Here is a 22,347-nt window from a genome sequence, read left to right as displayed (position 1 = left end):
AGTGGAACTGCAAAAGAAATTATGGCTCTATTAACCAATTTAATTGTACTGTTGTTGCTCGTAATTAGAAAATCAATTGTGTGCTATGAGCATTTTTTACTTTACTTTTGCTAAATTTGGTCTCTCACTAAATGCAAAATTTATTTCTGAATAATTTTGTAGTATATGCTGTTCTGCTGTTAATTTTTACATAACTTGTAATTATAATTTGGGTTTGGTGCATTTTTTTTTGTTCAGATTGTTGAATTTGACTTGAAAGGAATTGCTCTGGATAATTCATCTTCCCTAACAATTGTTGTGAAGGATTTTGAAACAATTGGACAAAACAAGTATGTTCCTTCTTTCCATCTCCCTACCCCGCTCCCACCCCAGTATTAAACACAACTTCCAGTAGAGCAGTACAGGAACTGGAAAGTGATAGGAAAATGGAACTGATAGCTGCTGTTTGCTGTGCTGTCTCTTTTCTGTCAATGCCAAGTAGTATTCGCTGTTGCTGTTTTGAAAGGCAGTATGATCATGTCATCTTCTTTCTTTTTTTTGTGGCAGATTTAATATGTGTTAGGCAAACATTCATGTTTACTCATAGTAGCCTGATTCCGCTGTTAACTTTCCTTTACTACTCTCTGCCTCCTCCCAACATGTGGRTTTAGGTTTTTAAAATACTCCAACATCTCTGTCGTAAAATCACTGTGAATMAAGCCAGTGCCCTCAGGTCTCTCATTCTTGAGATTCCTGCAGATCAGTTAGGCAGGAATATATTRCATGCCTCTGACTTCAGGGAAATCTCAAAATCTGAGATAGGAAAGCTTGTCAGTAATCAGAATTTTGTAATGGACGAGCAATGAAAATAACCTACACGGTGTCTTTGGCTTTATTTTCTTTCTTCTGGAGGAAAATAAGTGATGGGGATTGATGGGGATTACTTTCAAGGTAGTCACAACTTTTGCTCCAATGTTCTGCCTCTGTCTGTTCTGCCGTGTAGGCCAGAAGGAGAGCTSTGTGTTTCTCAGCCCAGCCACCCTCTGTGGCTGCTCACTCACAAAGCTCCTGGCCAACACACACTCTGCTGTTCCATGCACTGTTAGTCCTGACCAGTTCCAGGCACCTGGGCTGTGGCCATGCCCAGGTGGTGACTACTGAAGCAATACTACTCTCTGGAACAAGAGAGCAGAAGATTGCAATATAAAGAYGTGATTTGTTCCAGCTCCTAGAAGCTGATATAGCTGTTCATCCAGTCCGTTCTTAAACTGATGCAGGAGGAGCACAGTGAATGTTATCCTGCTTTTACACTGTGCCAAGGCACTGAACTCATTGCTTTGGCATGTTYCTGTAAATTAAGCCTGAAAGAACGTTTGGATATTTTTCCATTTCTTTGTTTTCCTGCAGAGAGAATTTACTGCTTCATTTACAGGATCACTAAACTTTTGCAGATAGGTTAATGAGTGCTCTTCATGGTGAAAAGTCACAGTAATTGGAAAAGATAAATAAAGCCAACCACTGTATACAGACAGCCCATCATAGGAATAAACCARAGGACTCATATGATTCATGCTTAGTTAGATTTTCCAGCATAAAGATGTTTRAAAARAGAACACATCTGTTTTCTATTACATCTAATACTGTTAGTAGAAAGATTTCASATTCTCAGAACACAAATCTTTATGCAGTAAAAAAAGTCCCCCAAACCCCACAGTAATGTCAGCTGTCCCTGTGAAGTTAGAAGAGTTGGGATTATGTGTTTCCCCRTGTCCTTTGTGTAGTTAGTAACCTAGCGAGACAGGAAAAACAGACTGGGCACACCCTTTGCTCTAACAAAAAAGTGCAGCTACAAATGAGYGGTGCAGCAAATTATTTAATCATTACTAAGTATTTCTCATAGTTAAATAATTTCCGGATTGTTTAAATCCTCCTACAGCTGTACCCTTCTGTGTGGATTCTTTTCCACATCAGTGTGTCACTGCATAATTGCAGGCRGTCCTTACATCCACTGTTTAAGACAGTTTAAGATTCAGTTTTGGGCTTTTCTTCCTTGTATAAAAGAGTAGCCATGTTTTGTTTATTTTTTAAAGTTTGTTCKTGCAAAGAGTATTATCAAATAAGTAAAGATAAAAGGTTTTTCTTCATAAAAATTGTTAAACAACGGAACCTTCTGTTAAATAACAGAAGGTGGGTGTTGGGTCTTGTAGCATAGACTCTGTAATGAAACATACACACTGAGAAAGAAAGATATAGTAATTATAACTCCAGAGTATAATCAGGTTTGCTGATAAAACTCATAAATATAAAAATAAACCTCTGCAAAAAAACCCTTAAAATAGATGAAAATAATTAAATGCTTGACTGTCAGGGAATTTAAACCATGGGGCTTCCAGTAGAAGTAGCATGGAGGCAGCTGGAGGGCATGATACKCTRAAGAATTTAGTATAGATTGCTATCTTCAYGGCAAGAGGAATAATAGAATGGTTRGTACTGTGAGTTAGCATTTCCTCATCCAGACATGGGTGTGAAAGTTTCACTTCACTYGGTTATTTGGGCAGCTAACAGGAAGTGCTAACCACAGCACTAACAGATTAATTAGCTTTGGCACAAGTGCAACTCAGTGTTTARTAGTTGGTCACCAGTAGTTCATTGATTTCATGCTTATAAACTMAGTGTTTTCCTGTGATCACTGGGGGGAAACTGTCATAGGCCTAGTGCTGGTAAGGTTCAAACTCAGCTTCTGAATAGGACTTCACTTTTTTTCTCACTGTGCTCTACAGTGGTAGACCAGAATGTTTAAATTGCTTGTGGCAGGGCAGGTTTTTTGCTTTATTCCCACAAAGCTGGAAAAGTTTAAGAGACCAGACTGATTGGACATTATACCTGTAGAAGTCTTAGRGATGGCCAAAAAGGTACTTAAGCATTTAAAAAGCAATACTTAAATGTTTTGGTCTTCTACTAAAACAGCTGATGAACAAAAAGTYAGAGGATGCATGAAGATGTTCCAGTAGCAGAAATTATCCCATTTGGTGGTATCAACAGACTATTGTGATCTGGAATTAATTGGGCAAATGTTGATCTGCTCTGGCAAGAGGAAGAAAGCTGAAATACGTCCAGCAAAGAGCAGTGTCCTTTGATGATGAACAGGTGGGAGAAAGTCTTTTCAGCAGTGCTGGAAGGAAAGAACTCCTTGTCTTCTTGTAARTCATTACTTCAGATGGAGATCACATACAATCCTGCCTGAAGCTAAAAAGTCTTCAGAGTCTAGAGGAAATCGGAAACTTCATGGCAGCTGTGCAGGGAACCTGGGGTTTAGTTTCTGTCAGAGGCAAGTACAGGAGCAGACCTTGCAGCAAAGCACTAAATATCAATGAACTGTTGATGGACATGGTCACAACAGCTCCTGAGATCTGAATTAGCTGACTTAGCCCAAAGATCAGACACCCAAGAGATGTCAGAAAAAAGGCTTTCTCTAAGACTTGTACACAAGTGACAAAAATGAGATCTAACAATGACTTTGAGGCATTCCCTGTTGCTTTGGAATGTATTACTTCAGCCGTTGAATAGCTGTATGATCAAAACCAGATTGGACATGATCACGGGTAACCTGTTGTAGCTGACTRAGCTTGAGCAGAGGCATTGGATTGGATAATCATGAGTGATCCCTTCCTAAATCATCAGTTCTGTGGTTCTGCTAAGGGAGGTGTGAAACACCCCAAATCCAGTGAAAAGAGCAACTTCAGGAAAAGCAGAATAGTGTCCAAAGCTTAGAAACTGGCTAAAGCCTAAAAGTAGGCTAAGATAATTTATAGACTGAATGTCAAATTATCAGTCTTGCAAGWGTGGAAAAAGACTTGCAAGTATTGTTGCCAAACCTGCTAAAGGAGGGGGAAATAAAGACATATTTATATATAAATATATATACACACACACATACACACACACACACATATATATACGCAATATATAGAGGCAACTGGTTGCGAGCAAGAAGTCTATGTAACTGATTCCCTCACCAGTCATCTGAAGGTGATCACTATTTTAAAAATAGTTACTATGCATTCGAATGTGTGCAGGTGTTATTTGCACAGGACAGGTGAGGATRTAGAAATGGAAATGTACAGTGGAAAATCTCAAAAGCACTACAGGTGAACAGCAGTTCTTGAATTAATGTCACCAGATAGGAGGGTGTGGCTGCTGAAACATTCATCCTGATGATTTGAGATTACTTTRGGTGGCTTCTTAATTTATKATTTTTTTGAAGTTAAGTCACTCCYGCTCATATCAAATCAAAATGTCARGTCTGCATAATTTTTCTACAAATGTGCATAGGAAAATGTTTTCTTTGTCTTTCTCTAGAGTCAGATTTGGCCTAGTTGCTTATGACTAGTCTTGTTGGGTTTCCCCCTCTATGACACCTCAAAATATGTGAGTTTCTATTCATTATTCTCAAATGGAAAGACATARTCACGTTGAAGGATTTAGGCAAAATAAGAATATTTGGAATTTACATTCATTGGATTTGCCTTGAAGGAAAAAGGGTGAAAAGAAGTTGGTTTCTCTCAGTATCCAGCTGCGTAAAGGAAATTCAAGCATTTGTTCCTTCCAACTGTAGGAGTAATTTCCCCTTTGCTTATATTATAATTGCTCTCAAAGCTATTGGCATGCTAGAAGGCTATGTAATAAAGAGGAAAAGGCGTTGAACTATCTATCCAGTATTTTTCCYTCTTAACTGCTTTGGGATTTGCAGTCATAACAGAATGAGACCTTTTAGCTTTTCTTTGACTGTTCAATAGTATCGGTTTCTGTCTGCATCACTCCTCCCCTTAACACAGARAAGTTTATATATCGAAGGAGATGTTTGGTGCGTAATGTCAATTTACTTGACATCTATATGACACCCCATTTTGGAATGAAAGACAGGGGAAAAAATATAGCTTCTCTCTGTTTGTAATACAAATCTGCTGTTGTTTTCTGAGCTAGATAGGCATTATATGCCCCACAACCTCTGTATCTGATGTTCCAAATCTGGGTTTGGCTTGTGGATTTAGTGCAACTTTAATTGCATAACAGGCAGAATTACTTCTTAACCTTCCTAAACTTGAGAAATGCATGGAGACAGGGTTTCAGCTAATATCCACCTCTGTACAACAACTTGWAAAAAGTGAAAAGGTACCTATGCTTAATCAAATGCTCACTGAAATAACTGGGTGTACTTCGGTAGTTTTTTAAGGACACTGGATCAAGACTGCAAAATTGGATCCAGGTGTCTGCTCAATAAAGGRGGGAGAAACAGGTGTTAGAAACGGCATCAGAGTTTCAGTTASGGTYTGAATTTAAAGAGTTTAAAGATTTYAATAGCTTCATGCATTTYCTCTGCAGCATGGCCTGATCTTAAAACTGCTTTTCACATGTAGCCCATTCCATGTGTGATAATATRTGAGSCATAGCTGGAATGTTACTGTGCTCTGGTTGCTTTGGGGGGCAGAGGTGAAAGGTTTGAGGAACAAGACAAAACTATCAAAAAGGCAACAGGTTCTGGAGGAGTRGGATGACCTGGGAAAGCAGAGCTGACCAAGGAGGTGAAAGCAGCAAAGTACTTCTAATGGGTCATTCAGGCAGCAAGTGTAGTTATTTTTCATCTGCAGCTAAACAGAAGTTGTGATGTGTAATGCCTGGAAGGTATATTTGCAGGGAATTGATATTTTATRCTTAGAAATCCTAATGTACTTTGCAAAAAACTTATTTATGTTCTTGTGGCACAGCATGCAGGAGTAGCTATAATCGTACTCTTGCATCCTTAGCTGCTCCATGAAAAAGCTCTGTAACTTCAGGGGATCTCAGTTAGGTTCTCTGTGTACAGATCTTTTTTCCACTTTGGCAGCAAAGCTGGTATTTTATTTGTAACACATGTTCTTTGAAATATTTACAGGGTAAAATTATCTTGGTTGTGGTTTTTTTGGTTTGTTTTTGTTTTTTTTTTCTTTTTGTTTGTTTGGTTTTTTTTATTTGACAAAAATCTCAGTTATTCCAGTAATCTACTTCAGTATGGGAGTAAACTGTTACTACATACCATGGGAATGAAATACAGTGCCAGGTATCATAAGACCAGTGCCACACTGAGAAATTTTGCCTAAAAGAAGTTTCTCAGATTAAAAGTACATGAAGTTTTCATGTTTCTGGGGGAGGCTGAGAGTGACAGATGCAGTTCCAAAGTATACAGGAGTAGCTCAGAAGAGTCTACCACATGGCAGATCCCTTCAACACCTTCCTTTGGTAGGCCTCTCTAGAACCAGTAGAAACATTCYGAGAATTYAGAAGCAAGAAGATGAAACTATTCYGAAATTCAGARTATGAGCAAGAAGATTAATTTTGTAATTCACTAGTAAGCACATTGATTGCATTGGTTCTGTTTCTCTGTTTTCATTACAAAGATATGCATGTGTCTGCTTTGTGTCTCTTTCTATGTGGTACAGAAGCTGTCATACCTAGTTTTTATTCAGTACTTCTCACCTGAGAGTTTGCAAATCTGTGCAKAGATTAAAAGCATTATATCCTTTAGTTTACCAATGAGAATTCAGYGGTTGAAATGAGTGACATGGCTCTTCCAAGTTACAGAGAAGATTAATTTCAGAAATGTGCAAACAACAATTCAGTTTTGTTTTTTAACCTCCTTTAGGTTAAAGCTATAACTGCCATAAAGAACACCAACCCATTAAGTATAATGAAATGGAAATTACAAATTTGTRGTAGGCAATCATTTGCAATTACATGGCATTACCTGTCCTTTGTTGTGCTTTGAGTTTTCAAGTCATGGCTGGAGTTCCTTGGTCACTAACAGATGTTAGCAAAAGGAAAATGGGAGCCTGTGTTTGATGTGTACTTGCATTCTTTTAATGATTTTAATTTAATTTCAGATTAATTGGCAGTGCATCTGTAGCACTTAAGGATCTTGTAGGTAACCAAAGCAGATCTTTTCCCTTCAAACTTATACCTCTACTAAATGAAAGGGGACAAGAAACTGGGGTGAGTGCCTTACATTTTCTTATTCTACTGTATTCTTGATCAAAATGCTCCAGCAACAGGGCTAATATCAGTTTAATGCTTGGAAATTCTAGCAAAAGCTCCAGACAGAGGAAATTTATGACCAGGGATATTTATGTCTATACAATTTTGTTTTCTTTCTATATATAGTGTGTAATTGTATATGTGTATTATAAATATTATGGACCACAGAGTATGCATGGAAATCAGCCTGATGTTSAAAAAGTGCATTTTTCAAGTACCARATGGAGTTKCCATATGCCCTTTTTTGGCTGTATTTTTTTGTAACAAGTACATGTGTCATAGTCCTGATTATAGAAGKGAGATAATCATGTACATGTTCACTGTTCAGAAAGTTACAGAAGAACTTGCTTAACTTGATTTAGCACATGTTTAGATTGAAATGGTTATTAACTTAGTTATTAATTAAGTCRTTTCTGGAACCTGAGACCTTACTATGTTTGTGCAGTGTAGCACTTCATACTGCATTCTAGAGCACTTCAATAATAAGAGGCTCTAAGGGTAATTTCAGTATCTCATCAGCTGCAGTTTAATATCATGACTAGCTGGTCACAGGGTTGGGCTTTTTTTGCTGACTCTTCATGTTACTCTGGCAACTAGGAATAATAATGGTTTGTTCAAAAATCCAAAACCACAGTCAAGTACAAAAATTCGAATGGAAAATGACATGGTAATTTCCTTCCAGGATGGAGATATGAACAAGCAATTAGAAAAGCCAGATAGGAAATTTTACTTATCATTCAGACTTGTTAAGCTGTTGATGAGACAGTGTTATTTCTCTACTGCCTTTTTTTTTTCTGTCTGCAGATTTAGGATATCGCCTTGTCTGCCATGAATATTGTGGAACTAAATAAATTRACATTTGTAGAATATCCTACATGCTTCTGTTGTGACAGATTTTTCTAAATATAGACACAGTGACTCCATTAGTTAGGTATTATTTTAGAACCTATTCCATTAGCTGCAAATTGTGTAATCTTTATTGTTTGACTGTAAATATAGCTAAATAATGGTTTATTAATTTACTAGTAGCTGAAACTTCATAAAACTGCCCATGAATAGTTAGCTGTTGATGTACAGTGTTAGAACAAATTACTGCTTTAAATCAACCGTTGTAAATACTGTGAATGACATAAAAAATTGTATTTTGCTATAGGCCACAATTGATTTGGTAGTAGGATATGAGCCACCAGCTGGACCTGCAAATCCAACTGATCCAGGAGGGACCAGTGCACTGGAAGGTATTTCAATCTTTTCTCAGAACATTCTTGTTGAAAGCTCATGGAGCTGCTCAAGGTAAAGCAAAAAAGCGATTCAGCAGCACTGTTCACCAGAAGCAAGTATATCAAGACTGTCAGATAGTGATTAGCATTTCCTGACATAAAATGGATTTTAGCATCATTTTTTCCCCTCTAGTTGCTTAAAAACTTTTTCAAAATAGCTTTTGTTTAGGAAAGAATGATTTTTGAATTCTCAAGGAAASAGCAATTGTCTGCTGCAGTTCTAGGGCTGACCAAAAAGCAGAGATGTCTCATCTATTGCTTGCATRGAATGTCAGTCTCTGCTTTGATACATCTCTTACAAGGATCATGAAGGACTTTGACTTTGTCACACAAATTGATCCTCAGCCTGTAATTCATAATGTTATACATTTTGTTTTTGCCAGCCACCAGAGACACAGCTCATTCTTCCTCTAAATTTTCCCAGAGTCACTGTCCTTCAGTTAAGAAAAGATGGAAACACAAGGGAGTGACGACTTTTGTGGTCTAGATATTTATGGACCCTATTTTGCAATACTGGAATGTCACAGTGTGATTCAGTATTWTAGTGTCATGTGGTTTTAGAACTGTCTTCCACAGAGGTATGCTGATTTCAGAACTGTCCAAGAGGCTTACTGAAAAACTCATTTCAAACGTAAATGTGAAAAATTCAGAGTTTTATTTTGAATGGCAGACCCTAAATAACTTCATATATTCAAGATTCTGAAGTAAAAAGTAGKGCAGTAATATAACCTAGTCTGGCTGATGGGAAACAGCAAGATTCATTCAACAGCAATATTTATTCAACTGGAATAAAATTAATCCCTTGTGGTGTTTTGTAAACTTTGGATGATGATTACAGCTGAACTGTACTTTGCTTCAATCAGTTGATTTAAAAAGTGTATGGGAATTGTATTAGACACTCTGCATCCAGAACAGAGAAAGATCTAGAGTTAGTTTGGTTAGGATATAAACTTGTTCTTAAGCAGGTTTAAATGATTAGCTTTCAAAAGGAGTTGGAAGCATGTAGTTGGCAAAAAAATTGTTGACATGAACTAATAATAGAATTTTAGTGGAACTCTTGGATCTCAGACTCTTAATCCTGTAACTTTGACAGCAAGCTGTGCTATTTGCTTATTAATTGCACTGWTTTTTTTCCTTATGAGATGGAGAAGATGATGGAGGCTACGAGGATGTGTTGGAGGGTCCAGCTGGTGGCATCACACCAACAGTTCCAAGTGGAACAAAGGAAGCCCAGCTAGCTAAACGCATCACCAAAGGAAAGAAAACACGAAGAATCCTTTCTAACAAACCACAAGATTTTCAGGTAATTGATTTATAAAATATTGCATGTTTCCTTTTTCTGCTGAGCATGACACTGCTCCTTTCACATAACCTGAGCATAATTTAATGTTAGCTTATTTAATGCACCATAGACACAATTAATCTCTTCATTTGAATGACAGTATTTCAAAAGTATTCTTTAAATGGGCCTGTTATTGAGATGTCTGATTTTGTGCAACTCTGACTGAAGTAAGGATGAACTTTATTTACTATATAGTTGCATAAACTTCAAACTACTATAGCGGCTTCAAAAATTAATGGTAAAGGCAAGTGAAAAAAGCCTTACTGAAATAATTAACCCTACCTTGTCTTGTAAAATTCAAGTAAAATTACAGTTACTATCATAAKTAAGTTTGAAAAGTCTGTCTGGTTCATATCAGTCAGCTACTTCAGGTGCTGATTAACATTTTTGGTGGTATAATAAAGAACTGTTGTCACCCCTGATGATAGATAATATGGAGGATTAATTAATACAAATATTTGAATTTTTTTCAGATTCGTGTTAGAATCATTGAAGGTCGTCAGTTGCCTGGAAATAACATAAAACCAGTAGTCAAAGTTCATGTTTGTGGTCAGACACACCGAACAAGAATCAAAAGAGGAAATAACCCATTTTTTGATGAAGTAAGTGGTGTAAGAACATTCTAGCTGAAGTGTTGAGGCTGTCAAATGTAGAAAAATAGTTACTACAACTTTTAATATTACMAATTAATTGTAAGAATTCCAAGGCTGTCTCAATATCCATAGTAGTCTAAAACTGGAATRGGAGGGACCATGCTTACATTTTGTTGTATGAAATACTGACTGGAATATAGCTGAGATCAAAGACCAGACTTAGTGAGGCATGATATATTATGAAAACAAATAAGCTAATAAAGTGCATATTTATCTTCATGCTGTCAAACTATCAGATTTATTCTTATGGCCTTGAATTTGAAAATTTCAAATCATTACAATCACTGTCACCACTAGCCCTAAACAAGGCCTCTGACAACTGTAACAGAGATGAATAGACCAAGATTTAATGTCCTGGAAAATGAACAACCTTTATAGTTTCTGAAGTTGTTCCCCTGAGAAAAATATGGAATGCAGAGAAAGGAGCAAAGGGAAGGGCTGAAAGTTTGCAGCACAGTTATACTGATTGCATTTGCTCAAATGGGAGTTTTGATTGCCATGCCATTTTGTACTGAGTCAATTTACTAAATTCAGTTTTTCATTCCTCACTACATTATCACATCATATGTCYAGCAAGGAGGCAAGGTGAAAGTACTGTATCGAGCATTCTTCACGTCTGTTAAAATATTGYTTTTACTTTTTATGTTCAGATAATTATGTGTTTGTCATTTTGAATCAGGGAATTTTTGTTTGTTTTTACGTTGACAGATATTTTTCTACAATGTCCACATGACACCTTTAGAGCTGCTTGATGAAACAGTCAGCATTCGGGTAAGAGAAAACAGTGCATTTTCACAAGGCTGCTGGATGCCTGTAGCATCCTCTGACTATTTCACCATTTCACCATRTTGTTTAGGAACATTCCTGTTTCAAGCTCATCTGTCTTTCCAGGTGTATGATTCTCACTCTCTTCGAGCAGACTGTCTAATGGGTGAATTTAAGGTCAGTATGAAGTAATCACAGGACTAAATTAAATAAAATGGGAGAAATTTTTTAAGTACTGGTTTTAAATGTTTCAATTTATTCTTCTTTTTCATGGGGCCAAAGAATTACCTGATGATTCCTTGCTTCTCATGCWATTTTTTAAGCATTTAATTTTGAGCATTTTGAGCCATTTGCTCAAAGCACTAGTAACCAGTTTTTTATTTCAGTAGAAGAAAAAGTTTTGTTAAAGACAATTGTGTGGTTTATATACCAAGTGCTCTAATTTACATCCAGGTAACTTTTTTTTCTTTTGTAGGTTGAATGATTATTTGGTATGAGGTAGGGTTTGAAGTGATTATTTTACTAGGTAGCTATTAGGCAGAATAGTGATATGTATGGTGGCATAAAGATACATATTCTCAAATTATGTGGAAAGGTGTTGCTTTGGTGAGAACGTAAGGAAAAGCAATGGTGGAAAATTCACTTAGTTAMAGTAGATTCAGTGGTTTTGATATTAGTGAGATTGTCTTTTTTTGGAGTTGTTATGGTCAACATTGAGAAGCAGATATATGCCAAGAATTCCCATGGCAATTGCAGTGCCTGCTGAGATCCTTTGTTACACCTCTTCCAGTATCAGTGTTGGCTGTTGCTTATTTGGCACTGCATAAATTTGATAGGTCCCTAGACCAGCTTTTTACAAAAATATGCAAATGGAKAAGGGTACTCTTTTCTAAATTAAACACTTTCAGCCACAAAACTGGTTGCTTTTGCTTCTCCCTGCTTTTTCCTTTGTGCTTTCTAGTGAGTCAGTCAGTGCTGTATTGCTCTGTGGAAGATTGATTATTCACTAAGCAGGTGACAGCACATCCCTCAGCTACTTTCTGTTCCTGCAGGCACACATTCCAAGAGGAAACCGCAAGGGTAATTYTGTCTAGAGAATTACCCTTTCAGACTTTACCTGCAAGGAATACTGGCCTCAATTGCCATGAGCAAACATACTTACATTCCTGAACATGTTTGAAATCTGACACAATGAATATAATCATAGCATATGTGCAATCTTGTGGGGGAAAGAAATGGTCATGTTCTTAATAAAAAAAAAAGGAAATTATTCATTAAAAAAACAAGTTTCACTTCTGGAACTGAAGGATGAGATGTTGAGCAAGAAATACAAACAGAAGTGTTCTGAAAAGCCTGTTTGAACATAAAATAATGGGTGAAGATATGGAATTCAAGAAACAGTAATTCAGCCCCATCTTGTGTGTCTGATAAATGAAAAAGCTGGGGATCCAAGAAAAGAAGAAAATAACTACTTGTGTTATTCTAATGCATCTTTTCTTGCATCTTCTTTTTGGCTGCTGTATCCATTCAAAATTCCTCCATTTTCAATGTAAGGCATTTTCCCTTTCTCCTCCTAGTAATATTCTATATAAACTGTCTTCTGTTTGTAACAAGAGAACAATGTAGAAAAATGTAGCCCATGAAAAACATGGGGGGAGTTGCTCAACCATTTTTCTGTTTTGGTATTTCTTCAGAGGTAATGCCTTTCATCTTTTTTCAGATTGACATTGGCTATGTTTATGATGAGCCTGGTGAGTAATAAAACTTCTTTTCTTGAAACTACAAGTTGAAATATTCATTAAATTACTAAAGTAAAAGAAGAAACTTAATGTAACTTTATTTAAGTTTGCTGCTTTAGTATTAACWTGAAAAAATCCAACAATATATAACTCTTTCAGTGAATATAAGATGAACTATAAGCCCCTTTTTTATCAAAGACCTAAAATTTGAAACACAGTGCAAAAATTTTTGATAACTGTGTTCCTGAATTAGTATGCCAAAATAGATTAACACTAGATTTYTTGCTTAGCAAGGCACTATTGAAACCTGTCTGAGACAGAATAAATTTTGTTGAATAATTAAGATAAAGCACACTTTTGAAATAGCTGACTGCTTATATGATGTAATAGATATTACATTTTGTAATAGATATTACTGGGGCCAGTGGTGATGTTTGTTTTATTTCAGGCCATGCAGTCATGAGAAAATGGCTTTTGCTGAGTGATCCTGAAGACACAAATTCAGGCGCCAAAGGCTATATGAAAGTCAGCATGTTTGTCCTGGGAACTGGAGATGAGCCACCCGTAAGTTTAATTTAAATGTTTTTCTTCCCATCTCCACTCTAAGGATATTTATTTAAGTCCCCCCAGTATTCTTTTAACACTGTATAATTTGCTCTGTGAGCAGTATTTTTAAGTAAGACAGAATTTACAAGTGGTTTCAAGGACATCCTGTGCTAAGTGGYTAACTCAAAGCTTATTTTGTTATTCTGCTCCATTAAGCAGCCTCTACCATTTGTGGATACCCCTTCACAAACTGGAAGCAGAGATGTGTGAGCCTGGTTTTGCATGCAAGCCAACATGTCATTCTCCTTAGTGCAGTTGAGCAGTCAGAGTACCACTGATACCAGTTCCAGGGCTAAGTCAGGAACGTCTCTACCACTACATAACATCGACAAGCCCATAGAGAAATCTGAGTACCAGAAAGCTCCAAATTTTTCCTGGTGAAAATCAGGCCCCTCAATAATTACAAATCAGGCACAAGCAATTTGAAGGCAGTGTGTAGTTTTAACAATCCAGTCCTTCACTGTCTGCTGTTCTGTCAAGGTGAAAACAAGCGTTTTTTTCTTGTAATGCTTTTCTTACCTGACCATTGTCTGCAGTTAAGTCCTGCTGTTCTTCCGGCCTGAGATTTTTACATACTGGTACTCCTTAGTTAAATGTAATGCGGTCCCCAGAACCATGGGAGATTTCCTTTTAGTTCCGTATCAACTCTTCCTCTCTTCTGTCCTCATGGTTCTAGAAATGACAAGGATGCCTAGTTATTTGTGGTGTGTTTATTTTTAAATGAGGAAGCAGTAAATTCTGGTAAATTATATCAGAGTTGCAAGCCATTTCTACCTATAGTAAGATGTCTTATATTGAGATGGGTAAGAAATCTGCATGAAGCTGGCATTGTACATGCATCATCAAAAAATTATCTTTGTCTGATGATGATGATTTTGAAAATGTGATTATACTGGGCTCCTGCAATTGAGTACTTTAGAGATAAAATTAAAGGTAAAATAGTTTAGCTATAAGTAAATTTTTGTGGCTTGATAATTTGATAGTCTCATTTTTCGTAATGAAACCATCAACAGTCTTCTTTATAAAGAATGTTGTGGGCACCAGTTTAACTAATCACCTTAATTCTAATTCTGTATATTACCCTGTCTTTCTTGTCTACTACTGTATCCCCCAACAGGTTGAAAAAAGGGAGAGAGATAATGAAAGCGATGATGTGGAGAGCAATCTTCTATTACCTGCTGGRATTGCACTTCGATGGGTCACCTTCCTTCTCAAAATCTACAGAGCTGAGGACATTCCACAAAGTATGGAGCTTCCCCCTAGCTGTCCATCAGTGCATTTGGTTAGCATTAGAAATAGCTGTGCTAGCTGTTCAGAATAGAATACAGATGACTTTTTATCCCTTACCAGCATATTTTCTCACCTATATCTCTGCCTACAAACGGCAATGTCTACAAATACATGTGTAATGTTTTTCAAATACAGTGATTCCTTTAAATCCAGGAGCACATCAGCACTTCTTATGATGTTTGAAAAATCTGTATTCTTAAAAYTGCTCCTAAGCCTAAATTCTTAATTTTTACCTGCAATACTTCRGAACTTTGTTTATCAGGTTAGACTTCACCCTTCCTAGATCTGTAAGGTCATTGATTTTGGTAAGACTGTAATGGGCATTTTATTATTTAAGAATAAWAATAATGATAATAATAGCAGCAACAATAGTAGTAGTAATAAACAACCAACCATCTTAATTTAATCTTTGACACCTCTCCAGTGGATGACGCTTTTGCACAGACTGTCAAGGAAATATTTGGAGGAGAAGCAGACAAGAAAAACCTGGTAGATCCATTTGTAGAAGTTTCTTTTGCTGGGAAAAAGGTAATTTAGTAAATACTTGAACCTTTGTATTCTAATTGTAGCCCTAAGAACAGATTTCATGTGCCAATMTGAATTTTTAAGTTCACTGGCATTACAGAAATAAAAAAACTGTGAAAAAGTTCCCTTTGTAAAATGACAGACTTCAAGGTACAATAGAAAGGGTGTAAAACTGATGACTAATAAAAGGAATGTATGACTAAAGGCTGGAACTGACATATTTCAGAYTGCTTGCCTATTAGGTGTTCCTGATTGCTTTTAGTAATTGACGGTACAAATCTTTCTGAACAGATTAGCGGCATTTGTACATTTAAATAATAATGTGCTCCTTTGAATGCCAACTTTGATCTGGAGCACAACTGCACAACTTACATTCATTGCTAGTCAATTTTTTGGTCAGTTATTTAATATGCTAATAGTAAAGTTGGCACACCCAGTGATGTAGAAGATCTTTGGAAGACATGACTAACAAATAATACAACCTCTCCCATACAATGTATTCTTCATCTACTCTAAAATCTGCCTAAAGAAAGCTGGAATCAAGTCRTTCCTTAATCTGATTTCACTGCTGTGATAAAAGCACGTTAAATTGCAGCTTGTAGAAATAACTTGAATAATTTMATTTAATTGTAGCTAGTGAAAATATAAACTAGGGTAACTCCAATTTTGTGTTTAAACTCTGTTTCAATATTTTCTTTTCCTTCCAAAAGTCATTAATGCTGCATATGCAGATTACTCTAGCAGTAATCAGTGGAAAGCTCATGGAGCATCAGTGGCTCATTGCACCATAAACCCAGGATTCATTTACCACTACCCCTAATTTTTCCAGTCAGATGATGATGTGTCCTAAATCATAGCTAGTAAATACTTTTTTGTCTGTTTTGTCTTTGATGTGTTGTGTATTTKATTTCAAATTTTGCAGGTTTGCACAAATATAATTGAGAAAAATGCTAATCCAGAGTGGAATCAAATTATTTATCTTCAAATCAAGGTCAGTTTTTAACCCTTGTTTCTGTTGTAAGCAGCCATTCTTTTGGAATTCAGGGCATTGACATTACAGAGGTGAAAAAAGTAATGAGTTATTTTACTTTCATTGCTCTTCTTTTCAGTTTCCCTCCATGTGTGAGAAAATAAAACTWTCAGTTGTTGACTGGTGAGTTATGACCTTTAATCAAATTACTAAACAAGGTAAATGATATTAAGTGAAGTCTGATTCTACAGATGTGAGGTTTTTTCCAGTCTATGAGACTATTTAAGCAAGTGTTTAAGTACCTTTATGGTTTCTTTATCAGATCTGATTATTGTAACATAAAGTTATTTTTCATTTTGTGCAGAGAACTAAGCACTGTCACTGTTTAATGGTAGTTTAAGTCAGGTGATAGATAAGTCAGGTGACTTATTCATGGTCTACAGCCCACTTTTGTAACTAGTCATTACTGTCTTTTTTAGTAATATTGAAGCATTTCAGGTGTAGAAAATGTGTGTACTAGTAGCTTGCTTCTGTATGAGGACCAGCTTTGTATTTAAATGAAATATTTTTTTTTCTTTTTTGTAGGGATCGTCTTACAAAAAATGATGTMGTGGGAACAACATATTTAAGTCTCTCAAAAATTGCGTCTTCTGGAGGAGAGGTTGAAGGTAACTGAGCAATGTGTATAATATACACTCTTATGTTACAAAGAATGGCAAATATCAGTGTTCTAAGGAAGTATATTTATCTATAGTTCCCTCAGTTCCCTGGCAACAAGATTATCTGTTTCCAAAGTTTTCAAAACAGTGCTTCTGGGAAATATTATATGGGACTTTTCAAAGTAAARTATTAAAATTTAATGACTAAACCACATCATCATGGAAATAGCAGTAATTCAAGATTTATTTCTCTTTTATTTACATATACATGTACATATATGTATAGATGTAAGTTAATGAACTAAGTAAATTTGTGTGTACTTTCCCAAATTCAGAAAACTATGTGATATCACAATTTACCATGGGTAAGATATCCAAATTTACTTAGATGCTCAATAGAACATTTAATTTCAAGATAATCTGGAGTCACTGCTTCAGAACCACTTCTTTGGACACTGATAACCAAGCTCCTTTTGCTACCTGATAAGAGCATCTCTTCTATTTCTGGGAAGAGAACCCAAAAGCTGTGGAATAGAAGGCCTAAAGGAAATGCCTAGAACCACAGTCTCACTTCCTGCACGCTACAAGGCTGCTTTCAGATGCAGGGAGAGCTTGGGCCAGTCTTTGCTCTGATCAGTAGCTCATTAGAAGCAGGCACTGCATCTCCTTGCAGGAGTGTTCCGTATTCCTACTTAGTAATCCTGCTTTTGATTGTACTGCTATGATTGCAGGTTAGAATTAATTAGAATTAATTAGAATGAAGACTATGTGCTTCAATCAGTAGAGACAGCTATGGATATATACAGCTGAAACCCAATACTGATTAATTGCAAGAAAACAAATTAAACAAGATACGAGGTGCCTAACATATTGTTCCCGTTGGAAAATTGCTTTGTAATAAAACTCCTCTTCATAATATTATAAGAAATACTTTTTGTGCCAATATTTTGGAAAAATTAGGAAAAAATCCTGTTACATTTATATTCTAATATAAACTTGTGATCATTGATTTCTTTGTGATCTATATCTACAATCACCTCTTTTTATAGCAGGATACAATTGAGCCAGYTCCAGGACTGGAATTCTGTGTTAACTTGCCAGAAAAAAAAGTTTTATCTTTTTAATGAACATAATTTGGCATATTAGTTGTCTATACAGAACTGTAAAGCCCAAGGCTAAATAGGTTTAGTATGTATTTATCTGACCTGCCACACTAGTTCGAAGGACACTGTCTCAAAACAATTTTCAGCATTGATGCAATAACAATCTAAATTACTGATTTTTTCTGTTGTGTTTATAAAATCGATATGATATGTACTTGTCTGAGATAGACCAATTTGTCCTTAAGTTGGTGGCTATATCAGGTGTTTAAAAACCAAGTTAGTGGCTCCAATCCTATAGTGACTTGAGGCAAGAATTGGATGAAACTGTATTTTAAGTCACATAAAGCTTATGACAAAGTCCTCTTAGAAGAGCTGCTGTTGAAGTAAAGCTTCATGCAAGCATTCTTTTTGTATATCCCATGCACAGCCAGAAGCAAAAGAAAAAGGCAATGGGAAATCCAAGACAGAAGGGTTGGGCTGTTGGGGAAAATTCAGCTGGAGAGAGATCACTTGTTGTCCCCATATCAGTGTTTATCTTGAACTGCAGCTGAGTCACAGCACATTTACACTTCAAACCCAAGCATGGGGTAACTGGGGAGATTAATTTAGTTTGTCCGTCTGCTGAGGCACTGACATTGGAACAGCCATTTCTGTTATCTTCTAGTTAGTGCTGTGCCTGGAGCCTGTTCTGGTTTCTAAAGGATTGTGAAACTGAACTTCTCTGGTCCTCAGTAAATGTAAATGCAGATTCTTTAAGGGACCCTGAAATGTAATGGGTTTTAAAAACATTCTTAAGATTTTAGAAGTCATTTTAAAAAGAAATCTGTATTTTGCATGGAGGAGAACTGTACAAAGCTGGAAAAGAAGCATAAAAGCAAGACAATTTGTCAGATATAGGCTGGGCTTTTTCCTTTGGAATTTGTAGAGAAGAGTAATACTGTCACATATTAACCAGGAAGCAAAATTCTAGCCCACACGGACCTTACTTTTTCTCAGGCCTTCAGCTTTATTTAAAAGGAGATTGCTTTGTGATATGTGGTTTTTTGAAATGCTGTTGTCATTTGTCCTATAACTACTTCTCTTTTCATAATATAGATTTTTCATCTTCGGAAACAGGGGCTTCATCATATGAAGGTTTATATCTTCACCTGTTACTGATTTGTGTTCCRTTGCCCAAACTAAAGAATATCGCCTAAGATACTCCATCAGCTTAAAAATATTTTTTAATAATTGTTTGTCTAAAAGATTTCACCATTGTGATTCAAGAGTATCAGACATAACTAACTCTATAAATCAGTTTTGGCAATGGAACTGGTTTGAAAATATTTCTGTTTGGCTTGTGCTTCAAGCTGTGTGTTAGAGATGAGCDAGTAGTGGCTTCAATTACAAAGTGCTTAGTCTAACAATGGCTTGAAATTTTTAACTTAGCTACAATATTACAAGTATATTTGCACCTGCAGAGCCTTGCAAAAGTAAATAACTGCCTAAAATAATTAGTGGCTGTTTTGCTTATGCTTAACAAGCTATATAAACAAAATCTGGAAGATAAAATCTGCTTCTGCTACTACCTGGACAGACGACTTTTTCTGTAACTGTCTAGGTTGTCATCCAGTTTTGAAAGACTTTAYGGTAAATATTTAAATAGTGAGAAATAAATACAAGAGGATGCAGTTGAAAGGTAACCAATATTCATCCACACAATACTTTATTTACTATCTTTCTTTCTTAATAAAGTAATATTAAGTTAAAGGCTGAAATAATTTCTCAGAGTCACTTTTTTTGTACATGATTGTTAACCTAAAAGTAAACAGTTGAATTTTAAATGCAAAAAATATAGAAAATAAATTATTTTTATTCCAGTTTTGGAAGAGGGTTTTTTGTTTCTCTAAATGTTTTAAAATCTAGATTCTGTTTAATTTATTAGCATCGGTTAGAAGTGAATGTAATAATTTAATACATCTGCATTTAAATCTAGTCATACTGAGATATGATGTGAGCAATTCAGTGTTAGAACTTTTTAAAATTTGAATATTATTCCAACAATTTTTTTTTCATTCAAATACTGAACTGTTTCTGATTCAGATGTAAGGATATGGAAGTATCCAAATGCAAAACAGAGAACTGCAGATCTTTATTTTATATTGTGCAGATTATACATGACTTTGTGTTGGCAGAGAATTACATCAAGACATCACGTTCACTTTTACTGTCCATTTGTGTCACTCAGTARTGGCAGAGTCATGCAAGGCATAACCCTTTACTGTCACTGTCTTACCTCAGCYTTCTTTTCCTGTGAGAAGGAAGTGCATCCCTCTCTGTGCTGCAGATCACTCCAGGTGATTTCAGTTGCAAGGTTAAGGACCTGTTTCTCATCTTTTTTTCCTGCTACAGTGTGCATCTTCTCTGTGTCTGTTTAGCTTGATCACTGGCCTGTGCATTTAAGTGATCACAAATGTTGTTTTACTCAAAACATGTTTTCTGTTAGCATAAAAGCATGTTACCCTTGCACATAAATTAAAGCCAGATATTTGGAGTGGGACATAAATTCTTTTTATTCTGTGAGAAGTTTGCTGCATGAATTAGTATTTAGTGTCCAATGAAGAAGGAACTTAGGTATCATTAATATGGTATATCCAGAGAATAAAGTGTTCTTATATTACTAATACCTAACTAATATCTAACATTTCTTCTAACGGATTTGGTAGCAATGTTTATTATTTTTTGGCTCAATGTGGTAATTAATGAAGTTWTAATGGTAATGTCTTCYRTTAGTAAACTCTGGAGAAACTGAAGTTGGCTTTTTACCAACATTTGGGCCTTGTTACCTAAACTTCTATGGAAGTCCRAGAGAATACACTGGATTCCCAGACCCTTATGATGAATTAAACTTTGGAAAGGTAAGTTTATTAATTGTTTTTTATAAAAGAATTAAAACCAATTCTTTTTAATCAATGAATAAATKAATTTTAATGTTTTTTGTTTCACATTACACACCCCTTGCTGTTTCTTTTTGAATCATATTTMATATTCAAGATTAAAAGGAAGGTATGATAGTATTTTCCACTCCTATTTTAATTAAATTTCATTTTATTTTAAAAACATCTTTCATTTTTAAGGTATTTTTAAAGGAGCAGCAGTGGTTTTGATAATTTTCACTTTTGCGTGAAAATTTAATTTTCACCTTTGTGTGATTTATTGTTTGCATAAATATGTTTTTCATTTTTAGTATTAAGTAAAGCCAGCTGCTTAATTTCACTTGTTCAGATAGGTACATCCATGCCTCTGCATGAGTTTTGAGAACACTTCAGTGGAGCCAGAATCATGTACAGCCAAAGAAAAAATGTCTATTTAGGGCAAATATATGAAATTTAATCTGATATGTGTTTATGTTACAGGGAGAAGGAGTTGCTTATAGAGGGAGAATTCTGGTTGARCTATCTACCATATCTGAAAGCAAGCCTGTTAATAAAAAATTRGAAATGATTCCTAATGATGACTTACTGGTTGTTGAGGTAAATCCTTGTTTTACTGTCACTGTTGGTAGTGGAGATGTGCCTTGGCTGGTTGTTTTTAGAGTGATTTAACTCAGTAAAATCAAAACAATAGAGTTGAATCTTCAAGTTGAGAGAGGTGATTGTTGGTGGCTGAGCAGTAGTAGCTACAAAAATGTTGTGCTCTTGTAGTAAGAAGTAGTAAGAAATGTTAATTTGAAACATTTCATAGTATCAAGTACAGTAATATGTTACACATGTTCTGCTTTCTGGTTTCTTCTCAGAAAATAGCAAAAATATTAAAGTTACTATTTCCTTTAAGAAATTGCTATTGTTTTGCATGACTTTGTATGTTTTCAAACACCAGTGACAAGGTTGTTTTTGTAGAAATACCAGCGCAGACGGAAGTTCTGCTTGGCTGCTGTGTTTCACTCTGCCACGATGCTGCAGGACACGGGCGAGCCCATCCAGTTCGAAGTGAGCATTGGCAACTATGGCAACAAGTTTGACACCACCTGTAAACCCCTGGCATCAACCACTCAGTACAGTCGTGCTGTTTTTGATGGTAAGGATGCTCTGGTTTGGGGATTAAATATTCTAAAATCGTCTTTTGGAATTTATAGCTTTGGAATGTGCTGTATTGAACACTTCATGAAAATGGGGCAGAAAAGGGTGTGTGGCTCTTCACAGCTTTTGAGATGGAGCTGCATGGAGTAAGTGCTGAAAGCTTACTGAGATTATTMATGACATTTTGAGAGAATTCAGTGAAATCTTTTGACCATGTACTAGATACACAAAAATTTGCAAGGAAAAGAAATTACATTATTTTGGAGGTATCTAGAGAAAACACCATTTGAATATCTGATTTAGAATAAAA

The 22,347-nt window shown here is 35.8% G+C and overlaps 1 protein-coding gene across 3 annotated transcripts in view; it reads left to right on the top strand.

Annotated features, from left to right (window-relative positions):
* Nucleotides 1-22,347, top strand: part of MYOF (myoferlin) — a 59,472-nt gene that overhangs the window by 6,848 nt on the left and 30,277 nt on the right. The window contains exons 3-20 of one of the 3 annotated variants that reach the window (XM_057381243.1): nucleotides 238-329; nucleotides 6,897-7,005; nucleotides 8,201-8,285; nucleotides 9,470-9,630; nucleotides 10,143-10,271; nucleotides 11,031-11,093; nucleotides 11,214-11,264; nucleotides 12,808-12,838; nucleotides 13,275-13,390; nucleotides 14,550-14,676; nucleotides 15,147-15,250; nucleotides 16,170-16,238; nucleotides 16,357-16,400; nucleotides 16,803-16,885; nucleotides 19,075-19,113; nucleotides 20,752-20,876; nucleotides 21,375-21,491; nucleotides 21,858-22,035. In XM_057381243.1, the coding sequence (XP_057237226.1) occupies nucleotides 238-329; nucleotides 6,897-7,005; nucleotides 8,201-8,285; nucleotides 9,470-9,630; nucleotides 10,143-10,271; nucleotides 11,031-11,093; nucleotides 11,214-11,264; nucleotides 12,808-12,838; nucleotides 13,275-13,390; nucleotides 14,550-14,676; nucleotides 15,147-15,250; nucleotides 16,170-16,238; nucleotides 16,357-16,400; nucleotides 16,803-16,885; nucleotides 19,075-19,113; nucleotides 20,752-20,876; nucleotides 21,375-21,491; nucleotides 21,858-22,035 (1,723 nt within the window). The remainder of the gene's footprint in view (nucleotides 1-237; nucleotides 330-6,896; nucleotides 7,006-8,200; nucleotides 8,286-9,469; nucleotides 9,631-10,142; nucleotides 10,272-11,030; nucleotides 11,094-11,213; nucleotides 11,265-12,807; nucleotides 12,839-13,274; nucleotides 13,391-14,549; nucleotides 14,677-15,146; nucleotides 15,251-16,169; nucleotides 16,239-16,356; nucleotides 16,401-16,802; nucleotides 16,886-19,074; nucleotides 19,114-20,751; nucleotides 20,877-21,374; nucleotides 21,492-21,857; nucleotides 22,036-22,347) is intronic. The other 2 variants (XM_057381252.1, XM_057381260.1) reach the window with 2 other exon arrangements.

The sequence above is a fragment of the Malurus melanocephalus genome, unplaced genomic scaffold (genome assembly GCF_030028575.1).
Source record: "Malurus melanocephalus ecotype Western Australia unplaced genomic scaffold, MMel_1.1 scaffold_12, whole genome shotgun sequence".
Lineage (NCBI taxonomy): Eukaryota > Metazoa > Chordata > Aves > Passeriformes > Maluridae > Malurus > Malurus melanocephalus.
This window is presented reverse-complemented; position numbering and strand designations above follow the sequence as displayed.